Source organism: Triturus cristatus, chromosome 3_1 (assembly GCF_964204655.1).
Source record: "Triturus cristatus chromosome 3_1, aTriCri1.1, whole genome shotgun sequence".
NCBI lineage: Eukaryota > Metazoa > Chordata > Amphibia > Caudata > Salamandridae > Triturus > Triturus cristatus.
The window spans coordinates 865,415,438-865,436,283 of record NC_140583.1 but is presented as its reverse complement, the minus strand read 5'-3'; the positions used below and the strand labels follow the sequence as shown (position 1 = coordinate 865,436,283).

The 20,846-nt window shown below is 42.9% G+C and overlaps 1 protein-coding gene across 10 annotated transcripts in view; it reads right to left on the bottom strand.

The window, feature by feature from the left end:
* The window catches only part of TLK1 (tousled like kinase 1), a 967,987-nt gene that overhangs the window by 720,004 nt on the left and 227,137 nt on the right, over window positions 1-20,846 (bottom strand). For 2 of the 10 annotated variants that reach the window (XM_085645313.1, XM_085645319.1), the window contains exon 1: window positions 14,901-15,019. The exons of 3 other annotated variants lie outside the window; for them this stretch is intronic. Coding sequence is in view for 1 of the 7 variants with exons in the window: in XM_085645311.1 (XP_085501437.1) it covers window positions 14,901-14,964 (64 nt within the window). In the remaining 6 variants the exon portion in view is untranslated. Of the gene's footprint in view, window positions 1-14,647; window positions 15,029-20,846 lie in introns of those variants that run through there. 5 more of the 10 variants (XM_085645317.1, XM_085645316.1, XM_085645311.1 and 2 more) reach the window with 4 other exon arrangements.

Genomic DNA, 20,846 nt, shown 5'->3' with positions numbered 1-20,846 from the left:
ACGCTTGTGATGTGCAGCTTGGCCACTGTTTCCCCTTGTATGCGATTCTGCTAATATATAAGAGCACACGTAAAATGCCAGATACTGCAGAGGTTAGCGAGGAAGTGGCCGTGCTTGGTTCCACCCTCTGCCACCCCCCGCCTCCAGCTCGGATGCAGCTCACAGCACGGAGGCCTCCGGAGAAGAGAAGGCAGGAAGAGCAGATGATGTGCGCCACACGCTGCAGCCGCGGGGGCCAATGTTTGGTGTTCAATTTTGGGGGAAACAGATACTGGCATCATGAGCAATAGGTGTAGTAAATTGAATTTGTAGTTTGAGGTCTGTGCCTACGTGATAACTAACCTACCTCAGTGAGTCATCTCCAGCAACAGCTCTGTCCCTCGAAGCAGCCCCTGACTCAGCGGTCTCATATCACAATGAGCGGTCCAGCCCTTTTCAGGTCGAGCCTGGGCAGCGCATGCACTGCCCTGTGAGGCATGCTGTATTAGAGTATGGACTTGAAGCTTCACCCACTCTCCACCCATATTTTTTATTTGCTTGTGTCATTGTCCTTTGTAAATTCTGGCTTCTGATTCGCCAATAGGCTTGTTAGTCCCTCCTTAGTACCATCTTGTCTTCATTAACCTCCCAGGAGGACTGGCCTTTTTACTTCTGTTGTTACACGGTATGTGTTATTTAGTCTGTAAGCACTATTTTTCTTTAATGAGTTTCTCGTACTGCAGGCATGACATGCTTTCCTGCAACATTCAGCACGCCATGCGCGCTTTCACTTTCCAAACTGCCCAGGACAATGGCAGCCGCTTCTTTGCAAGGAAATAGGTCTCGCATTTACAAGAGTTTCAGCTATTGGCATTGTAAGTGACAATGCCTTTTATTTATATGTTCATTAGCAAACCATATAAATAAAAAGCATTGTAATTAAGAATGCCAATAGCTTAAACTCTAGCAAATTCGAGACTTATTGCATTGCAAATGCTTGTTTCATTGTCTGTTCGAGCCTTTTTGGAGGCTTTCCGATCACATTACTGCGAATTGGCTGTGGTATCATCACTTTTTTAGGTCTCGCCTGGCGTAGACTGCGCAGACATGCGCAGTCTCGCTGGCGAGATTTAACGAGTTAGGGTAGATTTCTCTAGTGGGCTTTAAGCCCCACCCCTCTTTTCCATTGGCTGGCGTCACCGTTTATGCTAAACGGTGGCCAGCCATTGGAAAAGAGCGTCTAGTGACGTACAGTTTTCTCTTTTAGGGCCGTCCCAGTTGGACTGGCTCGGTTGCTTTACGTTTGTGGGAAAAGCTTTTCTTATCTTTATGGGGCCATGTGTTTCAAACACATGGCCCCATAAAGACAAGAAACCTTTCATGGCAGAAGGAAAGCAAGCCGCATGTTTATTTTTGCATCGCGCTTAAAGTGACTGCGCGATGCAAAAATAAACAGTGGCTGACTGACAAGCGCTTTTTTTTCCCGTATGTTTTTTTTCCTTGTTCCGGTTATACAAAGGAAAATCTACATAACTATCCCATATCCAACTGAAAAAAGTTGCAGAGACACCCTAGCATGCCACATAGGACCTGCTTGCCGATCAGAACTCAGCAAGCACTGGATGTTCACCTTTTGCTAATTGAATACCACACAAGTAAAACCGGTGTTCTGGTTCAAAATCTATGCCCCACATCATCTAGGACTTAAATCTGGAGCAGTCCCGAGTGGCTTATCTCGATACGGAACTGATCGTGCAACCTGTATATGAGCATCAGAATCAATACAGAGTAATGAATCTGTCCTTTCTACAGGATGCCACCTCTGACACAGCAATATCACCAGAGGCACTTTGACACAGCTATTGACAAATGGCTTGACTCATTGTTATTCTTTGAACTACCTGGAATCAACATAGAGGGCCTCAGACAAGCAATCAATTGCTGGTCCATCTAGTACATCAACTGCCAACTACGAACATGTTCCCATATGGATTTCGCAAAGATCACACATATGCTGCATGTGCACCTGACGATGTCGGCATGTCCTCTGATGAGGAATTAACTCAACAAGCAAGTTGACCAACAAATCTGGGTTTTTTGTGCGTTTTTTTTGGGTTGTTTTAAATAGCGCAAACTAGACCCGAAGGTATCAGAGCTCTTTACATGAGCACCAGTTGAGTTACAGACGGACACCTTTATTTTTTTGTTAGGCACAGGGATATTAAGTGATTTGCCCAGAATCATAGGATGTTGAGCGTCCCTGCGGAGGCTCGAACCCGGTTCCCCAGCTTTGAGGTCAACTGCTCAATCCGTTCGGCCACATCGTCTCCCTATATCCACCATATGTACCACAAAGCCTATACAAACTGAAAAAATGAAAAGAAGATTCTTTCCTTCTTTTTAATAAACTATTTTTTGCTGCTTATTTTTAATCTGGCAGATCTATATTATCAATGGTATACTTTTTTCGCCAGCACACAACAGGATTACAACAGGATTACGAAATATGGTTCTGTTATTTGTTATGATTATCTGTAACATAGGGATTACAAACATCCATGCTATTGCCGCTAGCTGAAAAGGTTTCGTCGTTTTTAAATATAATTTAACGTTTGGGGGACTCTTTTTATAACTTACCGAAGTTCTGTGAAGCGCCGGTGCTCAGCTCGATTCCGGATCGCTCCTGGGTTATTCACTGTGGCTGTTGCCTGCATCCGGGTTGGGTGAGGGAGTTGAACCGCCATTTCGGGAGGCAGGTTAGCGGGCTAGTCTTTCTTCTCGGGTTGCCTTAAAATGTGCCTGCAGAGGCAGACGCGCGCAGCGGGTGCGCCGCTGCGCCCGTCCACGCTCAGCGTCAGCCCCTATACTCCTCTCAAACCAGGATCCCTTTTGTGCAAACCTACACTAAAGAACAATTACTTATGGTAAGATCCACGCTGACATCTTCGGCTTGTTTGTGCCTTAGGTGTGATTCAGGTTCTTTCACACCCGAGACTATATGTCCAAATTGTAATTGTACCATACCCAAAATCCTCAACCAAAGCATCGGCCCCAATATTTTTAAGAGGGTGATCAACACAGCTCCAGAGAATGTAGTTAACTGCATTTTATTGAACGCTAGATCCTTAGTTAAACACAGCACAGAATGTGCTGATTTGATGGTGGAAAAAGGCATTAAAATTACCTTTATTACGCAAACTTGGATGGATAAAGCATCTGGGCCCGATATTGTTAAAGCAACCCCTCTGGGATATCTCTGTCATACCATGAGTAGATCAGCTAGAAAAGGTGGGGGTTTAGCAATAATCTCTCATAATTCTTTGAGGACAGGTTTCTGTGCGGTGGCGAATTCTTCTTGTGAGGCGCTTTTGTTTAGCCTCTCCCTGTCGGACCATTACACTTTCAAGGGTATTTTACTTTACAGACCCCCTGGGCCTAGAAATATTTTTCTTGGATCGATTGGGAATATGCTTGAAGCGGGCTTATGCCTCAATTCCTTTACGATCCTAGGTGATTATAATTTCAATCTTGAGGCCTTGGAGGGTCCCGATACTAGGACTCTCGTGGAAACAATGAAGAGCGGTGATCTGACCCAAAGAGTGATTAAGCCTACTCACTTAGCAGGCCACACGTTGGATGGCATTTTCTCTAATGATCCTCAGTTTATATTTTCAGGCGTGCTTCCTCTTACATGGACTGATCATTACGCTGTGTGTTTCGAACTCACCTGTCCAAATTATGGGTTCAACAAGGGGGGCTCCAAGAGACAATACGAGAGTAGATCTTGGAATAAAATTAAGAGGAAAGATCTAGAGGTAGAATTGGAAGCAACGTTGCGTTCGCTTCCCACGGGGGCAGAGGAGGCAACATCCTTTTATACGAATTGTTTAGCAGCAGCCTGTGAGAAATTAGCCCCCAAAAAACTGTGTACTCCTAAAAGATTGCATCCTACAGCCCCCTGGTACACTGAAGAACTGAAAACCCAGAAACTTATTTGTAAATCTCTAGAACGCAGTTGGAGAACGAAATATTAGGAGGCAGACAGAAGATACAAACAGAGTTTGGCATTATACAAGGGCTCAATTTTTAATGCCAAGAAATGTTTTTTCACAAATAAAATTGTTCAAGCAAAAACCTCGGCCAAAGAAATATTTCAAACAGTATCTGAGTTGATCTCCCCTCGCACTGGCAAAATTGAATCTAGTCAGGAACTCTGCGATGATATCGCAAGTTTTTTCCTGAACAAGGTGGAGGTTATTTTCTCCGCGTTCAATTGTAGTAATATAGATCATATTCCCCGTCAGGAGGGAGTAGAACTTTTAAATGATTCCCCCCAGGTTTTTAATAAATTTTATGATATTTCCTCAACTGACACTATTAAACTCCTTTTGACAGTGAGATCTGGCTCGCCTTTTGATCCATGTCCGGTCGCAGTAGTTAAGTCTGCCCCAAACCCGGTAGCTCAAGCCCTCACCCCTCTTTTTAACAGCATTTTTGACTCGGTGCTCTTCCCAAAAATGTGGAAAATGGCTTCAGTGTTACCATTACTAAAAAAGGCGAATCTTGACTGTAAGGACCCTAATAACTTTTGCCCGATTTCTCGCCTTCCTTTACCAGATAAAATGCTGGAGAAAGAAATTAATAGGCAACTAAGTGCCTTTCTACGGGATAACAAAGTGCTGGACCCCACGCGATACGGTTTTAGTGAGGGTTACAGCACGGAGTCAGCACTTATAAAATCAACAGAAGAGATTAGGGAGGCCTTAGATGGGGGATGGAAGGCTGACTTCGTTTTGCTGGACTTGTCGGCAGCTTTCGATACGGTCCACCATGGCTTATTGATGGACAGTCTGTCAGATTGTGGTATTCAAGGGAAAGCCTGGCTGCTTTTAAAGTCCTTTTTATCAGATCGTTCACAGACAGTAGCATTGGCAAATTTTCACTCTAAGCCTTTCTCCTTGCCTTGTGGAGTGCCACAGGGGTCGTCTCTTAGTCCCCTACTTTTTAATGTTTACGTTTCCTCTCTTGGCTCACTGATTAGTTCATTTGGTTTTAAAGTGACCTCCTATGCCGATGATACACAGATTGTTATGTCACTACAGCCAGGTCAGGATTTGGAAGTTGGGAAACAATTCCATGATTGCATGGAAGCAGTGGGAACGTGGATGTCTCGCAACTGCCTTAAATTGAATTCAGGTAAAACAGGTCATCCTGTTTGGGGATGATGTAAACTTCTGGACTCCTAATTTATGGCCTACCACCCTCGGTTCTCTTCCCACACCGTCTAAAGAGAACATTAAAAAAAAGTTAGTAATCTTTATAGATGCCAAGCTTAATTTTGGTGACCAGATTAATTCTCTCTCATCGGCAACCTTTTTCATCCTTAACATGATCAAAAAGATCCTCCCCTTCTTACCGCCTGAGAGTCAACGTACAGTTGTTACTTCTCTCGTGATGGCTAAGACTGATTATTGTAATGGTCTATATTTAAGCCTACAGGAATGCCATATGAATAGACTGCAAACGCTTCAAAATGCGGCAGCTAGGCTACTGTCAGGTACAGCTAAGTTTGCGCCCATTTCCAAAGAAATTAGCAAACTGCACTGGCTTCCTGTGAGGAAGCGGGTCTGTTTTAAAGCCTTTTGTATTGTGTTTAAGGCACTTCAGGGCATGGGCCCGGAGTTCCTGAAACAAAACATCCAATGGTATCATCCTAAAAGGACGTTACGGTCAATGGAAGCCAGGTTGGCAATAGTACCACAGATAAGGAAGGCTTCCTGGGGCGGAAGAAGTTTCATTTTGCGAGCCACCAAGGCATGGAACGCCCTTCCGCCCTATCTTAGAATGTGCCCTGATCTTCTGGCCTTCAGGAAGAGCCTGAAGACCTGGTTGTTTAATAGGTAATGTGAAAGCTTTTGTCCCCTCCTTTAGGAATAATGGGTAGCGCCAGGACACCCTTGGGTAATCGCACGCTATATAAATCCCCGTAACATAACATGTAAACTATAAATTATCACCTAGGTTTTATTTATCTTTTATAACTGCAATGCACTACTGGCTTTTAGATCTTCACTACAAGTATATTACATATAAATGTTTTTAGAAATGCATCTTGTACTACATAAATATAGACCGTTTGAGACCATGAATTTCTCTACACATTAATCAAATTCTAATTTGCGAGACACGCCCCGATGACGTCCTGTTCAGACATACAAGCACGGGATGACGTAAAGTCCGCACAGTCGAACTCCATCTCATGTAGGCAATGACTCCATCTTAGTTCATGGAGAAAACCATCTTCCTCAACTTAAACAATGGAGCTGTCACAATCCCGGATTTCTGCAGATTCATGGTCATGTCTGCCTTTAAACGTAGCTGTTGGCGGTCCTTATCTTTCTAGGAAATGTTATGTTTCTTGGAACTGTGACAGTCACATTTTTCGATTAATGACAGATGCAATATCCTATGCGACCTACGTATGGGTCAAATGTTTCCTCCTTATGTCAAGGTTAAAAACACATACCCAAAATAATACAGTCTTAATTGACATCAGTTTGCCTTATATATCTAAGGAAACGTCTGGGATGCATACCTTGATGCACATAATCTATGTCAGGCACTGCTAAGCACGTGTCAGAAATTCTAACTTCTGATCAGATTTAGAATATGACTGCCTCTGGACTACTAGCACCGGGACACTCCGAGTAGCCATGCACTCTATAAATCCCGTCACATTCATTAATTCTCAGGACATGTACTTCGCCCAGATTATCGCCTGTGATTCTACCAGAAACTGACACACCTGCTGCCAGCATAATTTGCAGATGATGCATCTGTCATGGTTCTGAGGCCTTCGGTTTGAATGATGTATATTACCATAATGATTGTTTTAACTCCTCTGCCGGGCCATCCTGTATTATTTACAGGACCTGATACACTGCAGTGTGCAGTAGATAAGCGAGCAACACCACTATGAAGTCAGCGGTGCAGCTCTCACTTTCACATTTCTGAGGTCAGCAGCGCAGGTTGAACTTCCGGGTTGCACGATATATAACCCGCGTCCTAGTATGTGACGCTACTTTGTATTTTGCATTTTGCCATGGAACGTGGACGACGTTGTTTGTCCTCTTCCTGGTTACTGCACCACTGCTGGAACCTTTCGACACCTTGTGAAGCTGTATACCTTGCCTTCCTGCACTTGCCCAAACATGCAATGGCACACATCTTCAGAGGTTTCTCCGCATTACCTGCTCACAGTGAGTAGCAGCGCTTACTGTATACTCTGCAGCAGGCACTGGAAGCGCTTTGGTTTTTCCTTTACTAGCAGCGTGTGGAGCGCTTACTGTATACTCTGCTGCACAAGCTGGGAAGTGCTTTGGTTTTTCCTTACTTACAGAGCTTGGAGCGCTTACTGTATACTTTGCTTACTGTGCATGGAGCGCTTATGGTAACATTTCAGCACACGCTTGGAACGTACATGGCCCTCTTCTTTGGCATCTCAGCGCTGGATGCGCCAATTCATCCTTACTGAGCCAGAGCATATGGCATGTGGCCTTTCTTCATTATGAGTCACAAGAGCTAAGTGCGCACCATGTGATTTCGGAGTATCTGCCTGTTATATTCCTGGACTGTGAGATGTTACATCATGCCACAGCTAATATATTTACTTTCCTTTTCGAGTGTGCGAATTGGTAACAGATGGCGTTTGTTCATGCTCTATTACTGCCTTAGTATTTCAGGATCCATCATCTCAGGAAGTTCCAACGAATAGACTACCTTCTTTGCTACTGCCTGTGTCCAACAGACATCTTACACTGCACCCCCCCCCTTCCAGGAAGATAGCAAGGATTAAGGGGAGGGTGCTTGGAAGTACGCAGGATTGTCAAAAATATTCCCTAGACACAGACCTTTTCCTTTATTTTTTTAAGGTACAACCACAAATACAACCTACAAAAGATCTAGAACTTCCTCTCCCGTGCCCAGCCTTCTGCCTTATTCAGTCTATACACAAATGCAAGTGGGAGGAAAGGGACGGTGTAGTTAGTTCATATTGTCTCTGCAAGGTCACTCCGCGGACTCTGGGAAATGTTCGCGGTGGTCTTGTTATGTTTCATAAGGTACCCCAATATAGGCCTCAGTAGACTCCTGACCCTTCACCTACATTTACTGTACCATTACACTACAGAACGGGTTATTGGTATTGACATTTGACCTAGTTAAGCACTGCATAAAATGTTGTGTGGTTTTCCCCGAAAACTAGCCTCATTATTTACGCATGATGATTTTCAGAATCACAGCAGGATTACCATCTTCTGCATAATAACTATGTATAAGGGTCATCCCTTCCGTCATCCTCGGCCGACATGACACAGCAAGGTAAAATCCCCTGAGGGTACCTTGTGGGTATATATACACACACACCATATCTTTGCCACAGTGGGGAGAGGAGAAAGACGTCCATGCTGACACAATGACGCGAGGCGCTGAGGTTCTTACACGTAGACACTCCAGCTCGGAGTGGTCCGACAGCCCACGCGAGGTGTCCATCTTGAGACCAAGATGGGATCCCACAGTCTCTCACTTCAGGTGGTGGTGTTGGCTTCAGCCTAGTGGGATTCTTGGCTGTACACCTACATACATAAATGCTAGGTACATCTAGTTAGGGTTGCATCGTAGGCGTACGCATTATTATTGCCATGTATGTATCTCTCTGCGACAAAGTGACCACGAGTGACTGAGCAAAAGGTACTTTAATGTTTCCATGATCCCTGATGGGACAGGGTTGTCATGTTCGATAGTTGCCAAGAACTAATCTCTCCTTGGTAAGAGGAGTTTACAGTGGCACTGGGAGCTAGCTGGTATACAAGCTAACATACCCGGTGGGGGTGTCTGGAATCAGTCTGGACACCAATACCACAGTGTATGTTGTCTAAATATGCAGATCCTATATAGGTTTATAGGAACTACTACACAACAGTCTGACAGCATCTTGCCTGACGAATTAAGCTGATAGAGTCAAGTCCGACAGCCTGCTACCACAGTCGGTGTTTGTCCTTCGCGGGGGTCACATGCTTCCCCACTGGCTGATCAAGCCAGCCTTTGCTGTCAACAAGTATGCAGTAAGTCTTATCTCCCTAAAAAAACTCTACATTGCAAGTTGCTCTCCCTTTCATGCTCTCACAGTATAGCACATAGAAGTTGGCGTTGAGTTCTACGTAATATTTTTAAATGACATTTTAATAATGCTGGAAATGTTCATTCCATTCTTGATATTTAGAACATGTCTTGTTGCGGTTTATAAACTATTCTGTTTTAGATGTGCTAAGAAAATAAGATTGTTCCTGTAATAAAATGCTTCAACTTAAAAGTATTCATTCTTCTTAGTACAATGTGTGTGATACTGTGAATAAACGAAAAAAGGTTGTTGCGGTTTACTCTGTGCACCGGATCCCTTTAGCGGAGTTAGTAACCCAAAAGCAATATTTCTATCTCAATTACATATTGAATAGCGTGTTGTGGGCTACAATAACTGGTCTTTCACATTCATCGCTGGTACACAGAAACATGTTCACCTATGACACCCGTGGGAGGGAAAGCACATCTTGTAGCCCAATGGAAAAGTTATAACTTAAGCAAAACAAAATACTCCAATCCCAGTTCTTGGTGGACAGCAAAGCGCAAAGTTCTTAGAGGTACTAAAATATATGACAACACTCTTGTTCTCTTCAACTTGAATTCTACCCACATCCTTATAGCCCCATAAACCTCCACCATAGGTTAAAATGGGAATGCTTTTTCTCTTGTAAATCTCCAACATGGGGCTGGTTGGATTCTTCCCTATGGAGGAAGCAAGGGAACAGACGGAGCCAACTGCTTGCAGGAACAGGATTTTTCCTGTTCGCAATACAGGGGGTCCCAAGGACAGGAAATTATCAGGCATTAACCCTAACTAGGGGAATTGGTTTACTTTCTCAATGGTTCTTTTCTTTATAGTCAGAATGACTTTTCACATCTTGAAAGTTTTGGAATAATTTGTCTCAAGATTCAGAGCTTTCATATAGTTTACAAAGGAGGCAATGAGCTTCGACCATTCGCTGTTCTAGCAAGCAAGACGAAGTCATCTGCATACATAAGAGCAGGAATGGGTTTCTTATTGGCGACCGGAACATTCAGCCCCTTCTTCATAAGTACAGATTCTAGTCCATTTATATAAAACAAAGACTATATAGGTGCCAAAGTACATTCCTGACGGATCCACCTGACCACCATCTTAGGGGACAGGTGTCCATATATTCCCCACCATCCCCAAACCACACAGAAGCAACAAGGTCAGTATGTAATGATCTCAAACCAATGAGCAGTAGCCTAAACGTTTTACTGTTTGCACATGCAACACATTTACTTTGGAATCACCGTCAGTGATGCAAGACCAGCTTGCAGCCAAATTAGTTTCCATACAGCATTCAACATAGACATTAAAGCCTTTGCATTAATCAAATACGGTCTCATCTATTTCCAGAATAGAACTCCTCTTACGTTCACAATAGTGTGCCATTGTAAATGGTAGGACGTGGTTTTTGGGAGCTATGGAAACATTAATGCACTTGTACAGGGGTAGAGAATAGGCTTAAGGACAAGTTCTGCTCTACCAAAAACAATGTGTACTGCGTATCGGGCAATAAGAATTCTACACCCATGTTAAGTTCAAAGGTTTTAAACAGCACTATAAACACTGGATTGTGTCTTTTTCGGTTTAAAAATCACAGGTTACAAAAATAAACACCAATATAAAATACTTATAAAATGTTGCATTCTACAGTCAAAAATTATAAAATTGTGCTTAATCCAGCCAGTAAGCACTGTCTGGAGAACTAGATTCTCAGGCTTTAAGGGAGATGTGAAATATTATAGATAGGCTGTGCAGTATACTTGGATTTAATTGTGATTTGATGTAACAGAAGAAATTAATAAATGTTATATGCTTAAACATTATTTCCAAGTTAATCAGTAATGTCTTTTAGAAAGAAGGCGGGTGGTAGTGCAAGGGACGGAGGCAGCTGGCGACAAGTGAGAAAGAGGCAAGGACACAGGACAGAAAGGGGCAACAGAACAATAGAGGAGGGTGCATAAGAGGGCGCTTGTGTTTATGTCTCAGGTACAAGGTTGCTATCAAGTCTCAGTTTTATTTTCTGCACAAGAACCCCCAACTGCCCATTAACAATTGTTTTTGTTTTAAAGAAAAATGGCCAATAAAATGATTAGAATACAGGCTAAAAACCTTTTTCCAGAACACGTTCCATAAGACCACACGATGACCGGGCTCTCCCAGAGACCTAACCCTCCAGACCATCACAGCAGGTCACCCATAACGCTGCTGATGAACAGGCACTTCAACAAAGCACCCTGGTTTAGAGACAAGTATACCAATCCTTTCAGAAATGCTGCATTAGCACAATACATTAAACTGTAAACTAAATTTGTAACCAAGAATCTGCAAGCAGAATCTGCAATGGAAGAACTAAGCAGAGATGATACAGGTACATGTTTTGTTTAACACAACATCCATCGTAGAAATTACGCTATCATTTCAAAACAGTTACCAACCTCTAATACCTCATTTTTTTCTTGACCAACCATGTACTTCCTAAAGAAGCCTTTTAACTATTTTACTAAGTCATACAGATGCGCTCAGATGCCGTTATAATACAGGTTCATGATGTACAAATATCTTCAATGAAAAGACTAGATTTACGAGACGCAACTGGGGATCAACTGAGGATTGGAAGGAACATTTTGAAGGTTTCCAAATCGCTCAATGGCAAGCTTTTAGGAGTAAAATTGGTGGCATATTTCGTGTTAAGATTATGTTAACACAACCAGGGCTCTTCAGAAAATGGGCAAGTCCCAGGAGCCACCCAATCCCATCAAGGTTGAAGGTGAAAAACAAACCAGGACCTTTCAACCGCTTCTCTGGCCTTTGTTCCCCTCTCGTTGAAGATACATCATTGACCAAATAGTTATATGAAATTTATAAAAGCACTGGTGATGCAATCCGTTTCACTCTATAGAATAGTTTTCATTCATATTTTGGAAGTAAAATCAGTGATTTTACATTTATTTTAGAGAATGCTCTCATTCGTTACGATTTCCATGCTAAGGAGGTGACCTCATCCTATGCTTAGTACCAGGAAAAGGCCTGTTTGTAATTGTAGTATTGGTTAAGAGAATGTAATGCCTAATCGAATGGCGCTGTGTCAAAGGAAAGCCCAAGGAGTACTATTTTACTACTCCAGATACATTTGTCAAAACATATCAACATTAGTACAATACATGGGAGTGTACCGATTTGTTTTGTAAGATATGAGAAAATCTAAATCAAATAATCATGCATTCCTGTAACTCGACCAAAAAGCCATTGGCATTAGAGCACCACAGCAATCTGACGTGCTAAATAGCAGCCACAACTTTAGCTTGAAATGAGTCCTCAGGGCTGTTACTGAAATGCTACTATACTGATGAGTGAACTACATCAGCAATTTTAATGATACTGACAGACTTAGATGTAGATCAAGTGGTGATAAAAGCCTGACAGAATAAACAAACTTATCATTTTTGCTTACTTTTAACATCACTCTATTCAATTTTAACACCAACTAACCTAAAAATACGAATCAGTCAGTCTCTTAATAGCCTTTCACAAAATATAAGAAATGCTTGTTTTTAGTAACTACAAATTGGAAAGTTGCAGCAATTACCTGGATTCTAATAGAACAAGAGTATGAAATTCCAGTCACCCGGTGGCCAGCACACGTTTGGGGTCAAGGTCAAAAAATGTGCAAGCTTAATTTGTGCACGTCCACATCAAGCGGACTTTCAGTTTACAGAGTAACACTTGTGGTGGGAAAGAGGATTGTCTGCTCCTAAGGTAATATGTGCGTTCTTGTGTGTAAGATATTGGTAATGGTATATATGGTTAATTAAGGCAAAAACTTAACTATCACTATCTGGGCTCTAATGAAAAACAGTGAACCTCACCTTGCATAAATGAAATGCTTCTAATAAAAAAAGCAGACATTTGTTTTCTAAATGTACCAATTTGTGAATATTTTGAACGCTCCTATAATGCCCCTTTATTATATGCAACTACATGCAAAAGGGGTAAGATGGTTTGCTTTAAAAACAAAAAATTAAAAGACAAATTTACCAAAATAATATTTGCAACACCAGGGGGGAGGCTGTATACAGTTTTGCTAAAACTTTTCTGCTAATTGCGCTCAAATAAAGTGTTCCAAAAAATATTTGCAACTTGGGGGGGAAAAAGCAGCAAATGTTAGAGATATTTAATAGATTTTAGTGCATTTTAAAGAACAACTTTAAACATCAACTCCTTAAAGCATCATTTGGTTAAACATGCCCGTATTTAAACAATTAATGCTAATCAGTCTAAAACCAACATGAGCCCCATTACTAAAGGTCACAAAAGTGCACCCACAGGTCTTCCAACTTCCATGTGTACAGACTTACAACTTTCAGAAATTCATATGTTTGCAGGGGGTAGGCCTGGAAACCTGCAACAGCTGCAAGATCCCACCCATATTTCTTCCAAGCATTTGAGAATTCCATTTTGCATGAGAAAATAAGCATACTTATATTTGTGGGGGGCAATCTTTTGAGCAAATTTAAATGTATTTGTTAAAATTCTTATTTCTTTTTTCAAGAGTGGGAAAATATTTTTGCCCATAGAGAAACTCCTTTCCTACCCTTGGAAAATATTTTATTCTTACGTTTCTCAGAAGCAAATTTAGGAACTTTTTGTGGATAGAAAGGAGTTGGAGAAGATAGTGAATACTTTTAAATACTCAAAAATTTCTGGGTGGGCATGCACTTGACTTACAGGGCATTTAAACACGGGAACAGTACTGGATGTCTACTTCCTTCCTATGTAACTACAACTAGGTCACATGACGCTCTTCACACAAGTCTATCATTTTATAAGTGAAAAAACTATTTTTGCATTTGTAAGCCAAACGAATAGTACATAACACTCTGACAAAACTTTGCTGAGTTTACCATGTTGTAAAATGAAAATGCCCAGTCATTGATATAACAACATTTAGTATGTGCTCACATTTATGGCAAAGATGTAAACTGTGGTACAGTGAAATTACGTGATCTGCCCAAGAACTGACTTATTCAGAGACATGCACTGAAACATATGGAAAAATAACTCCTCTTTATAAGAGCATTACTAAAACATATACAAGAACTAAGCTTGCATGCACAATTTCTTTCATTTTAAAGCAATGGATATGGTTTATATATTTCTGGTTATATGTACACAACTCATTATTTCAAAACCATCGGTATGGTGCATATCTTTTGGGGGTCTGGTTACTACATGCACGTGGACTGCAAGTAGATCTTAAAAGCAGAACGCTTAAGAAGTGAACGATATGAGAATTTGAAGGGAGATGAAGCACTATTTTCGTTTTTATCTTTGGTCTGCATCTTACGATCGCCTACACAAGCTAGGACTGATCATGAAAAACATGCTATGGTACAGACAGCGTCATGCGACTCTAAAGAGCTGGGGTAAAAATGAGCGCACCAACATTGAACTCGATGTGCAAAAGACGTGATGCAGAGGATTTCTTGATTTACGTACCCGATAACGATACTGAAATAGGCTTCAAGAAACGTCAAATATCATCGTTTCTCATCAAACCACGGAAAGTAATGTTAGCAACTGATGATCATACAGCAGTGGCAACCAACTGGTTTTCTATTTCCGAGGCTAAAGTGTTGCACAACAAAGCCCGAAAGGCAGATCAAATGCAATGAACCAACACCCCAATTCCCTCCTACACACAAGTATAAATATGTTCATAGTGTAAGGTGACCACCTGTCCGCTACTTACACGGACCCTCCGTGAATTCGGGGTAATGTCCGTCGTCCGTTGCTGATCTTTTAACGGATGTCATTTGTCCGTAAATTTAGCACTTCCGGGTCGCATAACAACCAATCCCACAGCTGAACATATTCACGGAGCCGTATCGGGGTGGAAGGTAGTGTTAATGTGTAAGGTGACTTAGATTGGAGCATTGGGGGCATCTCAGCCAATCTTAGGTCGCCACACAGAATTCCAAAGTACCGATTGGCTGTGAAAGTCCGCACGTGCCTTTGTCCGAGCCATCCTCCTAAGTTGGCGGTGCCGCCCAATTTGGAGTGAAATGAGTTTGGTTGGTGGTCCTCTTAGGTGAGCTTGTAATGGACCGGGTGGGCGGCGACATCTTTTCTCAGCCTGTGAGGTTAGGCTGCCGCCTGCTGTTAGGACAAGACGGGATGGAGTGTGCTATACCTCACTGTAGGACCCCGGGCAGTGAGAATTGGAAGTACCCTGTTCCAGAGTACCTGCTTGTTTCTGAGAAATGCCGGCACTCTTCAATTAAAAGTATTCAATCAATCAAATTTCTTTATTTCGGCCAATTATGGCCATAAAAGATGCAGCAATACAGTCAACAAAAACATTCAATAAAATAATTTTAAAAAGGGCTTAGGATCCATTTAAGTGCATTTCTAGTCACAAGGAACATTTACAATTCATTATGAGTAATACATTTTTAAAGTATTTTAGACCTTATTTGCCACATGGCCATTATATATTTGGCAACAGCAAAAACTATATGAGGGAGGGTGCTTGTTTTCAATATTCTATATGAGTACAAATAGCTCCTTATACCCAGGTTTCTGCATAGTGGGGCTAGCCAGTATTTCCTAGGTCTATTATAGGCTGGACAGAAAAACAATACATGAATTTCCTCCTCATCATAAGTACAGCATCCTGGGCAGATTTTATCATCCCTCTTTGTCCATTTGCAAGTAAAGGTTTTAATAGGCAAGGTCCCTAATCTCCATTGAATAAACAATTTCCTTGATAGAGTGGGAAAAATTATGTCCATAAAACCTTCAAAACAATATGAGTTTTTGAATGCCAAAAATCTGTCAGTTAAAATACCGTTATTGGATGCGGAAAGCAAGGACACAAGGCTTTTCTCCTTGTATATTTCCGCTAGGCTTCTTCGGGAAACTCTAAGGCAACCTTGTTCTGGTTGATCCCATAGTTCAGGAAGTCCTAACCGATACAGTTCTTTTTTTATGGAAGCCAACCTCGGGAATTTGTCACACTGGTTCAATCTCATTACGTAGGCGAGCTCTTGCCTACAGTGCACAAGCTCGCCAGTGGACCAGAGCCTATGCCAAAATCTTAGGGGCATTAATTCCAGATCCTCTCTTATAGAGGGGAGACCGATGTCTAATCTTAAGGGGAGAAGGGGTGTGCCACGGGGAAGAGCAAGAAGACGCCTTAAAAAGTTATTTTCCACTTTGACAAAATCTTCCCCTGCTTTAAACCCCCATAGTTCTCCACCGTATGATGCAGCAGCCTTGGCTTGTGTTTTATAAACTTCTAAAGCCGGACTAATGGGTTTATAGGTAGAGGTGTTTACAACCTTCAAAATTGCCCCGGCTAATTGGGACAATTTTAACCTGCATCTCACTATTTGGGGTTCCCATGACAGATTCTCTTGTAGTGTTACCCCCAGATACTGAAAAGTTTTTACCCTTTCCAATCTTGCTAAACTCAAGGACGGGCTAGGTCTGGTTCTAGGTGAGGGGTTAAATATCATGAATTTGGTCTTCTCTGTATTGATCTCAAGACCATATTGTCTGCAGAAAAGACCAAATCCATCTAGAATCCGTTGTATCCCCATCGGGGATTTTGAGAGCAGGAGGGTATCATCCGCAAACATAATGGCGGGTACCCTCCTGTCCGCCAAGGATGGAGCGTCATTATCCCTAATGGCGTCAAGATGGGATATGACTCTATTAACATAGAGGCAGAACAGGGTTGGTGCCAAAACGCAACCCTGTCTTACCCCTCTAAGAACTGGGAACCTTGATGACAGTGCTCCATCCCTCCCGCACCTAACCTGAGCATAGTTGTTGACATGAAGCCTGATTATGGCATTCAGTAAATCGGTCGGAACTCCCAACTTCATCAAGTCCTCCCAGAGTTTTTTGCGGGGAACCAGGTCCAAGGCTGACCTCAGATCCACGAACACCATGTACAGCCTCCCCCCCTCAATCCTCACAGTTTTCCAGTAGAGGAGCACGAGGCGGAAGATCTGGTCCATGGTGGACGTTTTTTTCCTGAAGCCAGCCTGGAGGGGGCTAAGGATTTCGTGTTCCTCCATCCAATCTAGAAGATGATTCAGGAGGAGGCGGGAATAGATTTTTTGGGAAACATCTATGAGACTGATCGGTCTGTAATTGGCCGGGAGGAGAGGAGAACCCTTTTTAAAAATAGGCACTATCTCTTTCCCCAACCAAGTACAGGGAATCTCCATACCTCCAACGATGGAATTGAAAAGAATAAGGAGGTAGGGACCCCAGATCTCAGGGTGAAGACGAAAAAGATCACCAGGCTGTTTATCGAGTCCTGGGGCCTTCCCCCTCGCTAGACCCTCAATTGCACAAACCACCTCGCCGAGGGTAAATTCAAGACCAGCTGCGCGATCGGATAGGGCAATCGAGGCCACATCATGGGCAATATCAGAGGATTCTTGGTACAGTTTTCCAAAATGGGCCTCCCAGACAGACGCAGCAATATTAGGCTCCACCGCAACTTTGGGTTCTCCTGTACCAGTATTCACGAGGGACCAGAATTTTCTCAAATCCCTAGCTTCTAATGCTAGTGAGAGATTCTGCCATCTATTCCAATCCCACTCCGCTCTTGCCAGTGCCATAGCTTTCTTATATTCCCGCCTGAGCTCAGTAACCTTACCCTTGTCAGAACCTACTTTTATTGTATTTATTAGTTCTGACTTGATCTTTTTACAAGTGGAGTTGTACCAGGTTGAGGTTTGAGTCTTTTTTTTCCGTGGAGGACCCACTGGATAAAAGACATCACCTAAAGCCCCCACTAGGTCCTCATGTATTAGGGCTAACTTCTCATTGAATTCCGGTGGACTTGGCTGATTGATTAGTACATCCAATTCTTTAAATTTGGGGAATGCTAGCTGGTAAATTTTGCTTATGCTCTCTTCTGAGTTTACTAGTTTCCCCCATTTGACCCGACGTCTATTGGAACTAAGAACCAAATCCCCAGAGTCCTCACGGGGCTCAACTGGAAGTAAACCAGGAGCATATTCAGGGTGCACCATGTCCAATAGAAGAGCATTATGATCACTATCCCTTCTATCAATTACTTTAAAATCCCGAACCTTGGACCAGGACCTAGTATCCACAAAGATATAATCCAGTCTTGATTCATGATCTTTTCTATTGAATGTACATAATGAGGGGGTATCAGAGGTGGTTCTCCCATTGCAGGCTCTAAGCGCAGAATTTAGTGTCAGAGACATAATTTGTACTGCAAGCGGGGACCAGGATTTCGGGTGGGGAGATTCGGGTGGAGAAGTGTGGCTCACTGGTTAGAGTAGGCAGACCTGGAAGCAGAGGTCAGCCTGGGACCAGGGTTCAATTCCTGGCTTGGCTGGGTCTTGAGTCCATAAATTGTCCATGGACTCGATAATTCTCGCTCCAGTGCATACTCGATTCATGGGTTCACACTCTGCGACTCTGGGCAATAGCTTGCTTAATCTCCACAATGGCCCCTCGCGGCGGGATGCCTGGCTTTCACCTTGTGGATGCCCTGCTGGGTTATCTCACAGGGGAATACCAGGACGGGTTCCCTAAGCAAGCGCTTAGAGACCGGTTGGTGATTTGCGCTATATAAATATCTGTACATTTACATGACGGGATACCCCAAAAGTCATCTTCAGCAGTAAGGGCGCCTTCTTTTAAACCCTCCAAGGGTTCAAAGTGACAATTGAAATCACCACCCATCACTATCCTGCAGTCATTTGGAAGTTGACCCAAGAAAAGCGAGAGATCGTCAAGAGTGGGTGATTCCATAGCCAGACTTACTGGACGTGAATACACGTTAATGATTGCCAAGTTGGGTGCATTGGGCCATTTGAGTATAACACACTGTATATCCTTCGAGAGCGTAGGTACGCTCTCCGCATTACACCCAATGTGACTAGCTACCCAAATTGCCAGACCACCTGAAGGCCTCCCTTTACCAGTCCAACTGGCATAAGTTTCAAACACTGCATATCCTGCTCTAGTGAACGATCCCCTCGCCCAGGTCTCTTGAAACAGGCAAAAGTCACTATTGCCTACCAAAGTGTCCCAAACATTTGTATGTAGTTTATTGGCAATTCCCACCACGTTCCAGGAAAGAACCTTCAAGATTTCAGTCGAAGGTTTTAATCCTTGTTCCCTGGTCTTCTCCGACACATTATCCAGTGTCAATGTTGTGGGCCCTTTCATCTCCAATTCCAGAGTAGGCAGGACTGACGGGGTTATAGTATTATCAAATAGACTGTCAAACGAGCTACTAGATAGATCAGAGGAACTGATGGGAATTGAGTTCTCCCAGCGGGGTACATCAGATTCTCGGGCAGGGGTAACTATGTTGCCTCTCACAGTTCCCTGCACCTTATATTGTCAATCCACCTGGTCAAGGCAGCTATATCTGTTGGGGTGTGTATAGATGCCATAGTGAGTAGTGACATTACTAATGTTCCTAGTTCTTGGGCCATCATTAACAGATCCCACCCTTGTCCAACCATCATCCCTCCTCATAATTAAATCACATGTACTGGGATAGAAATGTGATAAATGAACCAATTCAATGGATGTAGATCCTACTCTCCTGAACCAGTTGCAAATGTAATGGACAACCTGCGGACTTTTAAAACTTACAATTATACAATCCCCCGTGGTTTTCTTAGCGGTATATCCAACCCATGGAACCCTTCTGACCATAAGGACTTCTCCTCTAAGATTAGATGGTAAGGGCCTATGGATATTTAACCAGCTAATGACCTTATTATGAAGAGAATCATAAGGTTCCACCGTATTGTCAGAAAGCACAGGTACCCCCTTTAAAATCACAGTGTAAGCTGCTGCCTCCGGGGGCAGATTAACTATTTTTCGGCGATTCGAGGGACTCTTTACCCTGAGTGGGCAATTTGCTGTATCGTTTGGTGGAATCTCCTGGCCTAATATAGGGCCAGGGGTGGCTGGTTGCAGACTCATAGTTTTTAGTATCGGGGGGGTAATAGCTTTGGGGGAAGTACAGGTGCAGGTTTTGAAAATAGAGCTATAGTATTATTTTCTCTAGGAGCCACTGTAGGGGGTATAGGGACCGGAGTAGTTGGATCAGTTAATATGTGGGGGGTCCTAACAGTAGCCCCTTGAGCTTTAAGGGAACTTGCTTTTTGGTGCAGGGCTAGATCTATTAGTCTCTTTTGCACGTCACCTAGACGCCTTTCCATGTTTCCTAGACGGTCTTCTATGGGAGTTAACATTTCCCTCAATAGAGAGCGGATACCCGAAAGGGTAAATTCCCCCATCCCTGCTGGGGCAATTGGGCAGGCGGGATTTTTTGCCGGGGTCAGGATGGAAGGGGACCCAGGATTTAATGGCAAATGTAACCCTTTTTTGACTATGCCCAGTTGATTGGTCTCATCCCTTAGATTAGACTTGGAATTCTTAGGTTTTCTGCCCCCTGCCGTGTATACCCTTTTCTTTCTCTTCGAGATAGCTCCCTCCTTCTCACTCTGTAATGGCTGTGCAAGCGGGGGAGCCTTATCAATAATTATATTCATATCCTTATTGATAGTATCCCCTTCAGTAGTAATTTGGGGAAGGGGAATCTTAGATGTTGGAAGGGCTAATATACTTAGCTCTACAGAGGCAGAGATATCACAGTCTGTGGTAGGGGAGACAGTAC